Here is a 17,872-nt window from a genome sequence, read left to right on the forward strand (position 1 = left end):
CGCTGATTTAAGGATCCCAATACTATTATCAAAAATGGCAACAATGATATTAGGACTTGTTTACTAGCATGACAATAGTTATAATAAATTATCTCAGAAAAGAAACCTATACCTCGTGGAACTTTTCGAATCAATCATAGAATTGAAAAAACTAAAAAGTTATCAACAGCAGTGTCTGGATCTCCGTTCACAATACGAGAGCTATAACCAACTATCCCACCTGAGCAGTGGCAGTTCCATTGCCCAGCCCGACTACAGTCAAATACAAAGTGAAATTAAGGGGAAGTAACTGTTAGTATGAAAAAACAGTGGAAATATCTCGTGTTTTGCCTGTAGTGGGACAGGGATCCTTAAACGTAAATAAAAAATGGTTTCAAAATTATGCATGCACAGAATAAAGAGGTGAACATATCTGTGACAGTCATTTTGTAGTTTCCTCGTCGTAAATATGGTAATGATTAGGATATAAACGAAAAAACCGGTGAGATATGCAGAACCCTTGTGCCTCTTGTTTCGACTTCACATACATTTTTAATATCTTTTATTTGCATTAAGATGTATATTAATATAAATATGCATAAGTAATTTTGTAAATACAATTTATTTGAAACCAGCAATATTCTGTTGTTCGGTATATATCAATATATATGAGATTTAGGCACGCTTTTTCATATTTTACTTAAAATAACGACTTCTGATAAACGCCTGGTATACTCTTGAATATCTGCCTGCTTGAAAATATGCACATTCATATTTTGTAGAGAATAGTTAATGAGTTAAGATTTAAAATCAAATAAAGAAGGGAAACGAAACGTATGATATAACGTAATTAAACAACACACAATACCATTGGAAAAAACTATAATTGGTTTAATATTATGCAGATATATTTAATTGTATGTGAAATTCGTCTGTGTTTTGATTCTCGTTATTGCCAGGAACACCAGTAAATGCTTTTCTAGGAAACTGTTAGGTTGACAACGATGATTTAGAGTTAAAATATAGCTGCATGCTTACTGGATAAGACTTCGATAAGTGTGATTGACAGATGATTGATTTTAACGGCCATTTGATTCAAGGCAGATATTATCACAAGAAAACTGGAGTTGACATGCATTGTTTTGTTTGTGAACCTGTGGCCTTGTCTCCGGCATCCCAACCCCTGCACCATTAACTTTTCGTTGCCTTGGATACTAAGCTTCCTATCTCCCTTTTTCAGCCGAGCTTCAGTCTACCAGGTTCCCCGTTTAATAGTCGGGGCAAGAAGAAACCTAAGCATGGTTCTCAAAACGCTGATCGCCAGCCCCTTGTGCCGCCTTATTTGGAAATATTCTTACCCTTTGCTGATGAATCTAATGCAGTTACGCCCTCTTCAGATGAGTTGTATAATGTAGACACTTTAAAAAGATACTTAACAAACGTACACGGGAGGAGCAGCTTGGCATCTCTTGGCCTCAAAAACGATGGACGTCCTTCATCTCGGCGAAATAGCGTCGCTTCTTTGCTAAGCCGTGCCTCACATGGCAGCCGGCGTTCCCAACATTCCATCAAGACGCCAAGCAAATTCGATGCTCTTACTCTTACGATGAACAAGCACAAAGGCCAACATCATCTTCTGCCCGAGGTATATGTACACAGATCTAAGTCTGATGACGTAAGTGTTGGTCACGTGACAATCGTGATGTATCCAGTTACCTGGTGAAGGGCTTTACTACTACTGATGTGGCATCTACTCTGCATATACATTGCATACTAGGTCAAATCGTTCAAACAAATCATAAACGTTTTCATTGTAATTCTACATCATGATTTATGCCATGATTTTTCCAAATGAATATTTGGTTGTTCACGTGTTTGTCAAGGTTTTTTTAAGAATTATTCAAAATTGGACTTTTGACATCGTAATTCTCAATTCGTAATCGCGGTTGGTTTTGAACGATTCTTAACTAGATTAATGTATTTTCTATGAAATATATTTTCTCAAAACTTCCTAATATATGATACTTTGAACTTTACTTAACAGTAGTGGTTCTACCTTCTTCCTTAACTACACACATTTATATCTTCAACACGTATATTGTATTAATCTTATACACGACATATATCTTGCTTACGTCACATAACTATTACGTATAAGTGATAACATATAAGACTAAATAAACAGCCACCTTTCACTTTGTAAGTGTAACTAACACACACGAACAACTTACATTTCACTATTATAGCACATTATCTGGTAAAGGATATACTCATATTTAGTGTTTTGGATAGTTTCCTTTGGTTTGCATGCTATTATCGCATTCCACACCATGCTTTGCAAACAGTCTTTGTTGTGATTGTAGTTATACTATGCTTTTGTCATATTTGTTGATATTTGTGAGGCTTCAACATTTGTTAAATTCAAAACAGGCGAAATGATATGTCGTGTCCTTTGTTAACGATAACTGTTACAATAATGTATTGGTGTTCGCAAATGAAATGTAAGAAAACGAATAATATCTAAAATCTAATTTGGCGAGACATTTAAATTCATGATTGATTCCTTGCTGGATATTATTAGTTCAGTATTTAGAGATACTTCAATCAAAATGGCAGATATATGACGGTGATTCTCGTGAATAGTATAATATATACAGTGTATTTAGAACCACGAAATCAACCCAAATATACAATATTTAAATCTTGTTTGTGGTATTTGTTAATGTTGGGCCATATTTATCACTCTTTTGCATGGATTACATTCAGAGAAGTAACAGCGTAACTGTTACACACAGTGATACATATCTGGTTTAAATATGCTTACCAAAATTAAAAGCGCTTACATTTTTCGAGTGAGTTTTTTGCGGTTTTGTTGAAAGAAATTCTCGGGCTTTGACCTCTGCACATCATCTTAGAGTTAATAGCCTTAACTTATACCCTATAAATAACGTAAAAAAAATATTCCGGAATATAAAAATAATATAATCGTACGAAACACAGTCACTCTGATGTAACATATGTTGTATTTGATTTGTGAACTAAACGTACACCAGGCTAGGGCCCGGTTGTTCAAAGGCCTCATTGCCTTGAAGTGTCGTTAACGCTTTTTTTTATTCAAAATACGATTGATGAGAACTATTTGAAGGTTTACAAAAAAAATGTTTCTTCTCTTAAGTCGATAAGTTTCAATTATCATACACGACATTTTAGATTGGAATTTTAATCAATTAAATAAATATGAAATTAAATGAATACACAAAATAATATATATATTTCTTTTGAAATATACTTAACGTAATTTAGTTCAGCTTATCAGAGTAGGAAAAACCAGGTCCATATCTACTAAAGTCGTAATTTCTTTAAAATAAACGTTATTTATTTTACAACAATTATGGAACAAGTTATTTCAACTTGTATTCATCACTCTTGCTGGCCCGGATGTTAGCGCGCAGGGGTCTTAATGTGGGAGGAAACCGAAGTACCCGGAGAAAACCCATGTCGTCGAGCAGGTGACCCAATATATTTTCACGTCCGATCGGGACCTTTAGTTCGTATTCGACTTCGAGAATTAGAAGTAAGAATCAATTGCTGTAAATAAACATTTGAACTAACACGTTTGTAATCTGTTCGAATTTCAATCTGAACTCTTCAATAAAAAAATAGATAATAAATCGATAAATAGGTGATACATCGCCGGTTACAATTGATTGTGCTTTTACTTTTGCCAGACGAGTGCGGGTAATACGTTTATATTTCTATGAATGACACATTCTCGGCCCTGTTAGACATCCTGAAGATACGCTTGGTGATGGACGGCATGGTGGTCAGTGGAAATATCGACCATGATCTTGCACACAGTGCTTGCTTAAATAATGTATAGCCTTTTCACTAATAAACTTATATGTCTTCGATTTGGTGACATCGAAGTACTAACCTTTTTTTTTTTATATGTTTGGATAAACTTGTATAAAAATGAATAACTTTTCATGAATGGAGTTTCAATTCATTTTCAAAATTGATATAATTATAATTTATATATATATATATAAACAAATTCGAATTTTATTATTATATAGAAAAAAGGTATATAAATATCTTTAATATAAATATAGATGTAAACTGAACAATATTTATCGGTTTTATGTTTAGTTTAAATAGCACTAAAGACATATATTTTTCCATATGGACATGTATATGCATGTAGGTGATTATACCAAGCTAGCGTATATCATTTGTCTGGGTCGTCCAAACTAAGGTTAAACATAAGATATAGTTTAGTGACTTTTGAACAGGTTCTGTATACTAGGTGTGAACTTGATGAACAATCATCGGTACTAAATGGTGAACGCGATCGTCAATGTGCCATATCCCAACCAGCCATCCAGGTAATTCCTACTAATATTGTACTAACTAGTCATACCTATCGTTACCAAACTAATGAAATGTCACGGCCAATTTTTTCCTTTGCATAAATTTGGTTAAATACCCTAAAATGCATTATAAGTCTGATTTGAAAATAGGCCAGCATTGAAAATAAACCTTAGATTCCTTGCAGTCAAAAATATATATAACGATAATAAACTGTCATTGCAAGTAAGTTGGTCTTGAAATATGCGTTAGATTAAAGGTAAGAACCATATTTTCCCGGTCGGCTTAACTCGGTCTTACATGTAACTATTACATTACAGGATTTAGTATTGCATAATTTTGTTCGTATACAAAAGTTGTTGAAATATGCCAATGAAGACTTACTGTTTAAATGCCTTAGAAAATAAGACTCTCTTGAAAAAAGCCGGCTTTCTTTGATTCCTTGCCAGAATTGAAAATAAGCGCCATGGCTTATTATGGAGATTTTAGGGGACACTATTCATGTACTAAAAAATAATAAAATGTGTTATAGAAAAACAAGTATTATAGATGTGCAATCTATGTAAGCTAACCTATATATTTAACAGATATCATAAAATAAGCAGAAATGTTGACTTTATCAACGGGTTGTTATACTGTATGGATGTTTAATTTCGCGGTTTTCTAGATCAGAATTAGTTCGCGGGGAATATGTTTCGAGCGACATAGCCAGGGAAATATTGCGCTCACGAGGGTAATTTGTATTTTATTGATGACATTTATTTTACAAATGATTTTTAACAAAATAACGTAAAATATCATATTGAAATAGCGCATAATTCCAATATTTAGCATAACAATGGTAAACAAGTCTTTTCGTTCATCTCATTATATTTATGGTATAATAGTAAAAGAATCCTCCGCGAAAATTTCCTACGATACAGTAAAGCTATCTCTATGGCATTCTTATGAAGATTGGTATAGACAGTTGGTGGGCTTTATATGCATGTGGTCTTTATAGGCAGGTGGTCTTCCTATTCATGTGAGCTTCACAGAGAGGCTTTTAATAAACATATGACAGTTATACACATATCTTTATTTACAGGTAATAGTGAACAGATGGTCTTTTAAGGCGTGTGTAGTTTCATATACATTTATTAATCTGTTCTGTATTAACTGGGGATAGTAATAACAGGTGCTCCCTATACAAATTTTGGCGGGGTACCTTATCAATTCGTTTATTTTGATTTCTTATCTGTATTATTGATAAACGCTAGAGAGTTGAAATAATTTCCATAAATCTAGTGTTTAACAATAAACCCGACAACGTCCTTTAGCTTTGTCAGTTCAAGTGCGACTAGGGATTAAAGTCAGTTTCTATATGGAATTAGCTCCAATCGGTAACAAACCCGGCATTGTATTGAAGGTTTAAGGATTTTAACCTTGTAGACAGGAGTCACCTCCCGTTACCAAATACGTTTCTTGAGAATTCCAGTTTCGAGACACGATTTTCTACGGATGTGGTCACCAAAAAACTATCAAAATTGAACCAATCACTTAACTATATATGGTTGGTCTATCAATCGTTCAAAAACACACTTCACTACACGGGTCGTCTTTATTCAAATTACGCTAAACGAGAAGTCCATAATTCAAAAGATGAACCATATTCAAACAGTCCAATAGTCGAAGCAGCAGATCAAGGCAGTATATTCTGAAGCACTGATAACAGGTTCATCCATTCAGATATGATGTTGGTATTATTTGCATTTAAATGCTCTTATTTGTATATTGAGATGTGCCGTAAGCCTTTTAATATTTTTAAGTGAATAGTGTTGTTTGGCTGTGACTATAAGATATCACGCATAGTCAGGTTGGGGAATTCTAGAGAGACGTTATTGTGGCCTTAAATGTTCTTACAGAGGATATTGGTTTATCGTTCTGAAATTTATTTTCCTGAAATTGTCTCTTTCTGGTAAATAATTTTGGTGGAGTTATCTAATATTGAGCTCTACTGAACGCTAACTTAGACAGTGCTTTTGTAACGCAAGATGTGTTCAGTTGTTACTTAAGCTTGAACTTTTTTTCTCTCTCAAAAATGCCCGAACCTTTCATTGCATGATCATCAAATGAACTTGTTTCAAAATTTCGTTTTTAAGTTTTCAAGTTCTTGTTTCTGGATACTATTTCTCTTTTGCTGTATTTTGAAATATGTTTCAGAACACTTCAAACATGGGTTATCATTCTTTGGTATTTTGTACAACTGATCAGTCCTAAGTGAACGAAGATCACAATGTAGCGTGAATGTGTATCTTTATTTGTTTTTCTTTCTGCATCAAATAGCTATAGTTTTAAAAAGGTGCTGCTTTTGTTAAGATTTCTGTTGATTATTTTAGTTAAATGAAGCATTATAATGTTTACATTTTGCTTTATTAAAAGTCAGTTTTTCGTCTTTTATTTTTATGGCTGGTTGTTAATTATTTAATTTATCAACAAAGACCAAATTCTAGGATAGACGTTTGTTTGAAAAATTTGACATATGCAATTGATATCACTAGACAATAATACAATCACGAACTTCCGGTTCTAAATATAGAATGGCAAAACCTTGCCATCAGGTGGTACTTGAAGTTTATTTGAATAGGGTTTCAAGTATCAAAAATGGCTAATGACACTCACATACTCATACACAAACCTGATTATGCTTTTACGTGTCTTCAGTCAATAGTTATTGTAAATGCTTTGTCTTTGCTGACTGACGTCATACAGTTTTTATCAAAAGTGCATATAAGGGGGCGTCCGTTTCGGAAACCACAGTTGTCAACTAATCAGTCATAAAACGTGTTCTCCAAAGAATTGAATGTTACAGACATGTTTACTGAACTCCTGTTATCGATTATGGTTATAATTATATATCAAAATTTACATTATTTTCCAATTGAAAAGTTTAAATTTTATACTTCTTCCTCAAAGTATGTGACTGTTCGTGAAAATTTAAAGTAAACCACATATTTTCGGGAAAAATGCTTTTGTTCGCCAAATGTCTTTATTGTAAATAATATGTTGACATATTTAATTTGTTTAATAATTTGAAATGATCTAAACTACCTCTATGACTATTAAATGAAATATTAACAAATATTGTACAATTTTTCATATTTTTTTTTCCTTTGTTAGATTTATAAGGAATGACATATTAACACCAACATGTAAAAACAGCATTAGCTTAAGAGTGTATAACATATACCTTTTATTGTATTTTAATCCTTCCTTCGATAGACATTTTAATTGCAATCTGATATGTAGTAGGTTATTTCAATGTTTTCATTTGTATTAAAGGGTTCAATGTCAGACCGCGAGGGGGAAAAGAAAGGTCATCCAAACGATTGCCGGACTCCAAGTGTCCCGGATGTAGACATGAAAGGTAACAAATGTGAAATTTCAAAAAGACAGTGCATTTTCATATTCAAATTCAAGTTTATAAATTGTAAATGTTAGGTACATCATTTGGTAGAATACAAATAAATGTATGATGGTTTGCTGTCGAAAAAAGGTAAAAATAATTTCTCAGATAACGCAATTAAAACTCATTATAGTCCTCCGATCAAAAAAGATAAGTTTTTCTTAGTTGATTGAATCTGTTTAATTAGGCGTTAAGCGTTGAAAACTTTGTTAGAATTGGATTTTATGAAGAACGTTTAAGAGGGATGTGTTTAACATTGCATGGTTCCAATATTAGGTTTAAAACTGTTGATTTCCTAGATTTCATTACCGACACTCAAGCTTGCAAGCGCCATACCTTGAAGTTAAAGTCAGAGTGATCTGTATACCTTTTTTCATTAACCATGTATTTTTTTTAGCTGAAACTATATGTACTTCATGTGATATTATTTGTAGATGTGACCGTCATCCGAGAACTTTTGGAAACTGCCTCCGGTCATCGAGGAAGTACGTGTCACTCTATTACTCTTATGTAGGCGTTGGCCCAATTGTAGTTTTAAACATTACCTCCACAAAATATCGAACCCGAATACGTTATTAAAAAACAGCATTTTAAATTACATGTGACTTTACATGTTTGTTTGGCATTTCTTTTTTCCGAATATAAACTTCTTTACCATCAATTTCAAGTTTGGCGAATTGTTTGTCTTTTTGGAAAAATACTTGCATATTGAGATTTTTAGGTCGATTAAGATACACAGAGTTTTACAAAGAATCGTTAGGATAAAACATATTTTTGCCATTATATCTTTGATAACATAGTTGTTTAAATCATTTCTGCAAAGTTGATACTTTTTACAGAAAAATAGTTGTTAGAAATTCAAGTTTTTGGATTTTTTTTTTTTATAAGAAGTCAACTACAAGGGTTGAATGGGAACTTGCCCACTTCCAATCCTCCATCGACATTGCTCTCTAGGAATCAATAATACACAGCAAAAAACGAGATGAATTGCTGACAAGGGAAATAACTCCCTTTGTGTTGCTTCGTCTTCTTCGAACACCAAGTCGAAATAAAACTCTGAAGTTGATTTCATCTTCACAAGTAAAACTGACACAGCAATGCGGTTTACCGCAAAAGCGATTCACACTACTACATAACATTTCAAATCCATTGTTTTATCACACACTAGCTCTGTAAAGGTCCATTGTTTTATCACACTTTAGCTCTGTAAAGGTCTATTGTTTTATCACACTCTAGCTCTGTAAAGGTCCATTGTTTTATCACACTCTAGCTCTGTAAAGGTCTATTGTTTTATCACACTCTAGCTCTGTAAAGGTCAATTGTTTTATCACATTCTAGCTCTGTAAAGGTCTATTGTTTTATCACACTCTAGCTCTGTAAAGGTCCATTGTTTTATCACACTCTAGCTCTGNTATTGTTTTATCACACTCCAGCTCTGTAAAGGTCCATTGTTTTATCACACTCTAGCTCTGCAAAGGTCTATTGTTTTATCACACTCTAGCTCTGTAAAGGTCCATTGTTTTATCATACTCTAACTCTGTACAGGTGCGTTTTGCGTATGAAATACTGCTGGCTGAGTAAAGGCCATATTTCGGACTAATTATCCATTCTACTTCAGTATAATTGATTCAACTCGTTCATGCATATTATTTTTCTGACAGTCAAATTAATAATACTAACGTCATTTATCAATTCATAAGCATTAACGTTGTGTAGGAAACGATAACAATGTAACAATATAGCTAATTTCTTATGCTATCTCATACAAAGTAATAATCAAAATCCCCATATCATACGCTCGAAATATCTATCAAATCAATCAAGAAGACGTGAAAATTAAGACAGTCAAAATAAGTACATTTTATGTAACTTTTTTTCCTTTCAGGTTTTATGAGCAGTGATTTGGGCGAACCCGTTATTCCTCTGAAGGACAGATTGTACCTGAAATTCTGCAGCTGGACTTGTTGCCCTTGTTGGTTGATGTTTCAGAAAAGCGTGGCCTGGTTCATCCTCGATGCCTTCGTTGACTTTTTCATCACAATCTGTATCGTTGTCAACACTGCGTTCATGGGAATGGATCATTACGGGATGTCCAAGAATTTAGAAAATATTCTGGCAAATGGCAATTATGTATGATTTTATTGAACAATATTTCAATTATTTCTATACTATGATAAAAACAATAACGTTTGACATTTTTTGTTTTTAATTGAGGTTAACGTTTTCAGTATCAGGGCAACTGTAACAAAATGCATTACGTTGTGACCTGCATAAATTAGCAAGCATTCTACAAGTTCTTTAGATAATAAGTGCCATATGTATAGCCTTCACAAATATAGTTAAACATCCTTAGAAAGAATGGCATATATGTATATAAATTGGTGATATGACATCATAAGGTAATAAACCTATGATTAAAGACATGAGGTAACTGCTACATAAAATAATTTCCATCTAATCGCCTTATAAGTAAGTTGTTAACAATTACTTTCATTAAATCATCTATTTATTTAATGAATTTGAACATATACGTGAACAAAAATTATCCATACCTTGTTATTATTTAACAACATGATAAGAAACATATTTAAGTGGTTTACCTTTTATGTTGAAACATCTTTGAGACGAAAGTTAACGTGATGTCACTGTAACAGAATTGAGGACCAAACTAGATGGGAGAAGAAACATGACTCTTTAAGAAGCAAGTCTTTGCGATTAACTTGCAAATTTGAGTAAATTAACTTCATGTGACGGCAGGGCATTTATGAGCTTAGTAAAGAGTTTAGTTAGATAAAGGATTATAACTTTACTTACACTTGGTATTTTTCAGGTGTTCACTGCTATCTTTGCAACCGAGGCGTTTCTCAAAGTTATTGCTTTAGGCCCAATAGTATATCTGAAGGATAGATGGAACTGCTTTGACGGTGTCATTGTATTCCTTAGCTTCCTTGAACTTGCGTTGGATGGAGTGTCTGGACTTTCCGTGCTCCGTAGTTTCAGATTGGTATGTCTAAAAAGAATTCTAAACTGTGAAATGCAGTTTTCTTAATGATTATCGAACTAATGTAGAATAAACAAATGTAAATGTTAAGTGCAATAACAACTTCATGTTTCCCCTTGTAAATTTAATTTTAAAATTATTCGCAAATCACCCTAATTGTTTCTATTTTTACATCTTCAGTCGGTTATCTCAAACGAAATAAATGCTCAAATATTCTTAAATATTAAGTATAATTTGTATTTTGATGGATACTTTTGTTGTCTAAATGACATCTTGAATCGGTTGTTGTTTTATTTGAATAGATGCTTCGATATTTTATATAGAAGTTTAAGAAATATGTATGAATGCATATTTCTTAATATATATCATGTCTTGTTTATTGATGAATCTGTTTGTTGTCTATCATGTTAACATTGGATTGCATTTTATTTACATTTTTATTTTTATTTATTTGACAGTTACGTGTGTTTAAGCTGGCAAAGTCCTGGCCTACACTGAACATGTTGATAAGTATAGTGGCCAGAACAGTAGGCACCTTAGGAAACCTTACCTTTGTGCTAGGTATTGTGGTATTCATATTTGCTGTGATGGGTCAACAGTTGTTCTCGGATTCATACAAAGACGCGTACGGTCCAAATGGGACCTACCATGACGAGGAATTCCCAAGATGGAATTTTTCGGATTTTTTGCACTCATTCATGATTGTATTCCGAGTACTGTGTGGGGAGTGGATTGAATCAATGTGGGGATGCCGACGTGTCGCTGGACTTCAATGTATACCCTTCTTCCTGCTGACTATGGTGTTAGGGAATTTAGTTGTGAGTGCTATTTCATCATTTTGCATGTAAAAAAAAAAAATTAAAAAAAATATATTTAATAATGTTGTTGGAAAATTAGAGCTGACATAGGTTATTTTACACGTAATAAATGCTCCAATATTTAATATATATATATTCCTTAATATGAATTTTGATTTATTTAGTTATTGGTATTTTGTTGACATCTTGAATCGGTTATTGTTTTGTGTAATAGATGCTTCAATATTTGATAACATGAGCAATTCCTGTCCTTTAATTACTTCATGGTATAAACATGACTTTGATTTCAAACATGTAATTCTAATTGCTGATATTGTGGATATATTTATTTGGGTCTATGTATTTTGCATTATAAAAGAAACGATTAACATTTTCCTTCATATTATATACAATGTCAATCAGAATATCTGCAACGGTATATATTTCTTTATGATGGAATAAATTAACCATTGAAAGTTTCATATTTTGGTATGTTAATTCCAGTCTCATTAATATTCGTAGATTATAAATATCCAAAACTCAATTGATGTCGTGGTTGTTTTTGGAAATGAAAACAATAACTTAAAGGAATATCAACATTCATTACAATTATCAAAACTCTTTATGCTTCTGTAGAATGCTGTTATCTTATGTACCGATGCAATGTAAATGACACTTTCAAGCACTTGTTATAAATGTTTTGTTTCAATAAACTGCAAACTACATTACATACCTTGACTATTCTTAAAAAGATGATCTTTAAAAGATAATCAACTTTTAAAACGTTCAAATGTTGTTTTGCTGATGTCTAGACCGAAAATGCATTCAAGTTATATGTTGTATTCTTACACATTTATCTCAAGATATGACTGGTTTATTTCGACTATATTGGTATAATCATTAGGTACTGAACCTGTTTCTCGCTTGTTTGCTGAGCGCGTTTGGAGCAGACAGTTTACAGGATTCTGGTACCGAAGAGGCTGAACCAAATAAACTTCTGGAAGCAATCAGCAGGTTCAAACGGTAGGTTGGATAAAACAATTGTTTGCGATATAACAATTCTTGCTGAAAAGCAATCAACTTAACTTGGTTACTGCATTACATTAGGGAAATGAATATGAAAATATTATGTATGTAAGAATATATTACATTTGACTGAATTTTCGCATTTACAGCTTTTGTTGTAATAAGATATTCGCGATGGTCAAATTCACGAATAACCCTAGCGATGGTCATGAATACATGCTTGTATCGTACCAGATCAATTTTTCACGGTATGCTTGAATCTGTGAGAGTTTCTTCTCGCGTTATAAAGGTAAACTAAAAATCTCATGACCTTTTGGTTATCTACAGGTCTAGTCGAAACGAATCTTTTCCACAATCATTTAATTGTTCATAGTAAGACGTTTTATCTTATTTTTATCGAAAACCTAATATATCAAAACCTAGAGTTTATTATTCTAAAAAAAGTAGAAAAAATTAAAGAATTCAAATCAATATTAGATTTTTTGTTACTTTATGAAATTTGGCTTCATTCATACATCTGAATATTAAAAATAGAATTTTGATGTTAAGTATTACACGGACCTTGTGCGCTTATGGTTAGTAGTAATAAGAGGATTTGTTTTATCTATTTAGTGGGTATGATCATAGTGTTATTATGTCTTATTTAGAAATCAGTAATTGGGTGTTATTAGGAATTTAAAGGTTAATGTTATTGGCATTGTCAACTTAACGTCATTCAGTTTTCTACATATATTTAAGTTCGGAAAAAGAATGTTTCAGATTATAAAATTAAAATTTTACAAGAAATGATGCTCCATTTTGTAACAAATGTAGTTACATCTTATAGGTTTGGGGTGTTGACTTAAACTGTGTGTCCTTGTTTTTTTCAGCTTCGGCTCATGGGTGAAAGTTAACATTATTGTATGTGTGAAGGTGAAAATGCAGCGTAAAAGTAAGCCCCCTATCTTGCCGGTTGTGTCTCCAAGTCTGTCAAGGATCGAAATCAACGGAAAGGAACCATTATCAGACGGACAACCAGCTGTTACCCGTAACGGTAAACTGGAAAAGAGCCACGAGCTGCCCACTCCCACCGCCAACAAGCCTACAGGTCCTTTTTCACCCACTCAAATACCTCAAAATCTCTCAAGCAAAATGTTTTAACCTCGACGGTTGCTCATTCAAAATGTTTTTTTTTTTTGCAATCTCTTTCTCTCTATCTCTGTGTCTCTGGTGATTTACGTGATTATCTCTACACATTTCTCTGTATGTAACTGGCTATCTTTCGCTCTCGTTATTTCTCTCTGTCCTTCATTGTTCTAAATATATAGAGAGATATATCGATTCTTTAACTTCTTCCTCTCTCTATCTATTCAAGCATCTAAAACTCTCGCACTCTTCATTTTGTTTGTCTAAACATTTCTCCCACACTACATTTCATCTCTTTGATATGAATATCTATAACTCTCTCGCAGTCTATATCTTATCTCTGATATCAGATCGTTTCTTGTAGTATACATAACTCTCTTGCAGCCTAAGTAATAGACCTGTCTCTCAGTTTAACTTTAATTTCTCGTTTTTTATAACATCTATACTTGTTCTAGTATTAGTTTTTATTGGCTTTTTTTTAAGTAGATATGATTCTCTCGCAGTCTTCTTTTTCTTTTATATTTCTGGTTTATGCAAACTTTATAGCTGTCAATCAAATTTTATTTAACTCTATCTCATTTTCTACATGATTTTCAATTTATCACTATCACTTTATCTCCGTTTCTGTTGATTTGCTATTTTTTATATATCCAATACATATACAAATGTACATATTTCTGTCTCCTTCTTTCTTTCTCTGTATATCTCACATTCCTTGTCCTCTGTCTCTGTCGGTCTGTCTCTCATTCTCTCCGTAATCAATTTTAATTTAGATATATTTTCATTGCCTGAATACGTTTTTGCTTTTTGTTTTGTATTCCGTCTTTTATACTAGTATTCGTCTATCCCTAGCATGATGATTTCTATAAAAAAATATTCTGCTTCCTTTATTCCTCCTCCCATCCATTATTCTTTCTCTACGCTTTTGCATTTTCAACGCTTTTTATGCACAGACATGTCTGTTATGATAGTTTACATCGCACTATTTTCAGAAATATTCCCACGCACATTTTTATCTTGATGGCATTTAAATTGCACAAAATACTGTTATTTCTAACTCACTTATATTATTTTGTTATAAAATCTGAAATGCTATATTGTTTGCAATATCCACTTTTCACCTTATTCTTATAAAACGTTGACCTATTCTGTATCGACATTGAGCCTTCCTTTACGCTTTGGTACTTTTCTTCAATATATTAAACTAATATAGTACAATAGTAATGTTATTTTAACAGGAATATTGAATTTATATTATGAAGTCGCATGCTAAACGTTTTCCTGTTGAGATTTGAAATTTCTAACAAGAAAAACACATAAAGGGGAAGTAATAACGGTTAATCGGAAAAAGAAAAATCAGAAAGTTGTTTGAATTAAGTGATTGCTAAGTTCAATAATTCCTAATTTTAATGTTAATACACCGTTAAACAGAACACTCTTGCCTCCGTTCAATATTTTTTCTTTCGCGTTGTCATTTATTGTTATATTGGCAGAATAAAACCTTTGAAGTATTATGTGGACAAAAAGGAAACGAGTAAGATAACAGTGAATACATATATATAAAACACATATAATTTTCATATGTCAATAAATATGATATATTTTCTTTTATAGTGGACAGTGCTACGATAAGCGTAACGGACATGGACAAAGTAAGTGATCATTAAAAAAAGAGCATGCGTTGTTTGCTTCCTGCTTGTTTGAGCGTTACCTTTCCCTATATTCATATAACATTCACAATATGCAGTGTAAGCAAACTGTTTATACACACACATACCCCCCCCCCCCCCCCCCCCCCCCCCCAAGTAAGAGGATATTAAGTAATCGTTTTGTCTGTGTCCGTGCTTCCTTCTGTCCGTCAGTAGTACACAGTTTGTGTAGAAGATATCCAATAAAACCCTGAACGAATAAACTTCATATTTACACCACAGTATTGTAATATTAAGGTCCATACCACGGTCAAATATCACACTTTACCGCTTTTTAAAGAAAAGATGTTGTATATAAGATATCTGACAACCGCCTTATCAAATTCAGTTTATTTTTACCTCATAATATGGTAATACAAATGTATTGAGCTCTACACCTAATTTGATTTTGGTGGTCATTGGTCAAAGACAAAATGTTAACGTTACGGGTATAGATCTTGCTTGACCACTTCTAAAATGAAAAGCTTGTTTGTAATATATCAAAACTTCCGCAACAAATAAAGTGTTATATTTACACCATTGAAAGGCTATTCTGAATACTTCACATAATTAGATTTTGTTTGTCATCGGTTCAGATGAAAGTGTCAAAGGTTGCGGTCAAAGTGTCAAAGGTCTTGTTCAAGGTATCAAATGTCGCAGTCAAAGTGTCAAAGGTCGCGGATAAAATGTCAAAAGTCGCAGTCAAGGTGTCAAAGGTCGTGGTCAAAGTGTCGAAGGTTGCAGTCAAAGTGTCAAATGTCGTGGTTAAAATGTCAAAAGTCGCAGTCAAGGTGTCAAAGGTCGTGGTTAAAGTGTCAAAGGTTGCTATCAAAGTGTCAAAGGTCGTGGTTAAAATGTCAAAAGTCGCAGTCAAAGTGTCAAAGGTAGTGGTTAAAGTGTCAAATATCGCGGTCAGGTGTCAAAGGGCGAAGGGGATAAGATTTTGTATGAATGGTGGGTGTGGCCCTCCTCGGGGCAGAGGGGCGGGTCCAATTGGGGGAATAGAGGTAAAACCTTTAAAATCCTTCTTCTACCGTAGGGATTATATGATTTTTATCCTAATTTAGTCTGGAACATCATTGGGCCAAGGGGACTCAATTTTGTGTAAAGGGTTAGTGTGGACCCCCTGGGACAAGGGGGCGGGGCCAAATAGGGGAAATAGAGGTAAAACGTTTAATATCTTTCTTCTACAGTAATTTGTATAAACGTTGAGTGTGGCCGCACTGGGAACTGAGGAGCGGGGCCCAATAGGGGAAATAGCAAAATCCTTCTTCCTCTGTAGGAATGACTGGATTTCGTCCAAATTTGGTATATACAAAATTTGTTCTCCTTCACTCAAGGATGCTTTAAACGGTGGGTCTGATCCCCCTGGGGACAGAGAGGCGGGGCCAAAAAAGGGATTTAGAGGAACAGCTTTAGTTTTCTTCTTCTACCTTGGGTATGTTTTTTTGGACCAAATTCGAACAGTAGCATCATATTTGAAAGGGAAATCAATTTCGTATAAATGGTGGGTTAGGACCCACTGGAGCCTGATGGGCGGGCCCAATAAGGGAAACATAGCAAATTCTTCAAAATCCTTCTTCTTCTGTAGGAATGAAAGGATTTTGTCCAAATTTGGGATGAAGCACCCTTGATAGAAGGGGAACCATTTTTGTATTAACGTAGGGTATGACCCCCCTTTTGGCAGAGAGGCAGGGCCAAAGAGGAAAAATAGCTTTTAAATTCTTCTTCTTCTGTAGGAATGACAGGATTATGTCCATGTTTGGTCTAAATCACCCTTGGGTGAAGGGGACCTAATTTTGTATCAACGATTGGTCTGACCCCCTGGGGACAGAGGGGCAGGGCCCAATAAGGGAACATAGCAAATTCTTCGAAATCCTCCTTTTATTTTAGGAATGACAAGATTTTGTCCAATTGCATATAAATATAACCCCTGACTAACCATGTAATACACGTACACTTACAGTGACATCATGGCTCTTGTTATATCTTTACGCCTTTTCCTATCAAGCAATCGGAGTCCTCTACCAGACCTGCTAGTCGAGCAACCTTGAAAAGTCATAAAGATATGGATGGTAGTTCTTCAGGTTCTTGTTCTACGCTCTCAGACGATGCAAAGGAGCGCCTAAACATGGTCGACGCGGAAGGGGATCCAGAGATCAATGAAGTAGATGTCGTTTTTGCAAGTTACCCGGATGATTGTTGGTGTCAAATATGCAGAAAGCATTGTGGATGTTGCATTCGTTTTGAAAATTCTGATACAGGAAAAAAGTGGTGGAACATTCGATGCAAAGCGTTTGCAATGGTTGAGCACAACTACTTTGAAACCTTCATTATCATCATGATCCTGGCCAGTAGCCTAGCATTGGTAAGATATTGGCATTGTTTATTTATAGTTCATTATCATCATGATCCTGGCCAGTAGCCTAGCATTGGTAAGATATTG

General features: G+C 33.8%; 1 protein-coding gene across 14 annotated transcripts in view; it reads left to right on the top strand.

Moving 5' to 3' along the window:
• The window catches only part of LOC110442316 (sodium channel protein para-like), a 162,664-nt gene that overhangs the window by 121,004 nt on the left and 23,788 nt on the right, over window positions 1-17,872 (top strand). For 9 of the 14 annotated variants that reach the window (XM_021485855.1, XM_021485853.1, XM_021485854.1 and 6 more), the window contains 11 exons: window positions 1,220-1,654; window positions 4,272-4,364; window positions 7,666-7,750; window positions 8,224-8,274; window positions 9,675-9,919; window positions 10,620-10,793; window positions 11,249-11,608; window positions 12,492-12,610; window positions 13,483-13,700; window positions 15,353-15,390; window positions 17,438-17,794. In XM_021485855.1, the coding sequence (XP_021341530.1) occupies window positions 1,220-1,654; window positions 4,272-4,364; window positions 7,666-7,750; window positions 8,224-8,274; window positions 9,675-9,919; window positions 10,620-10,793; window positions 11,249-11,608; window positions 12,492-12,610; window positions 13,483-13,700; window positions 15,353-15,390; window positions 17,438-17,794 (2,175 nt within the window). The remainder of the gene's footprint in view (window positions 1-1,219; window positions 1,655-4,271; window positions 4,365-7,665; window positions 7,751-8,223; window positions 8,275-9,674; window positions 9,920-10,619; window positions 10,794-11,248; window positions 11,609-12,491; window positions 12,611-13,482; window positions 13,701-15,352; window positions 15,391-17,437; window positions 17,795-17,872) is intronic. The other 5 variants (XM_021485860.1, XM_021485861.1, XM_021485862.1 and 2 more) reach the window with 5 other exon arrangements.

Source organism: Mizuhopecten yessoensis, unplaced genomic scaffold (assembly GCF_002113885.1).
Source record: "Mizuhopecten yessoensis strain PY_sf001 unplaced genomic scaffold, ASM211388v2 scaffold716247, whole genome shotgun sequence".
NCBI classification, from domain to species: Eukaryota; Metazoa; Mollusca; class Bivalvia; order Pectinida; family Pectinidae; genus Mizuhopecten; species Mizuhopecten yessoensis.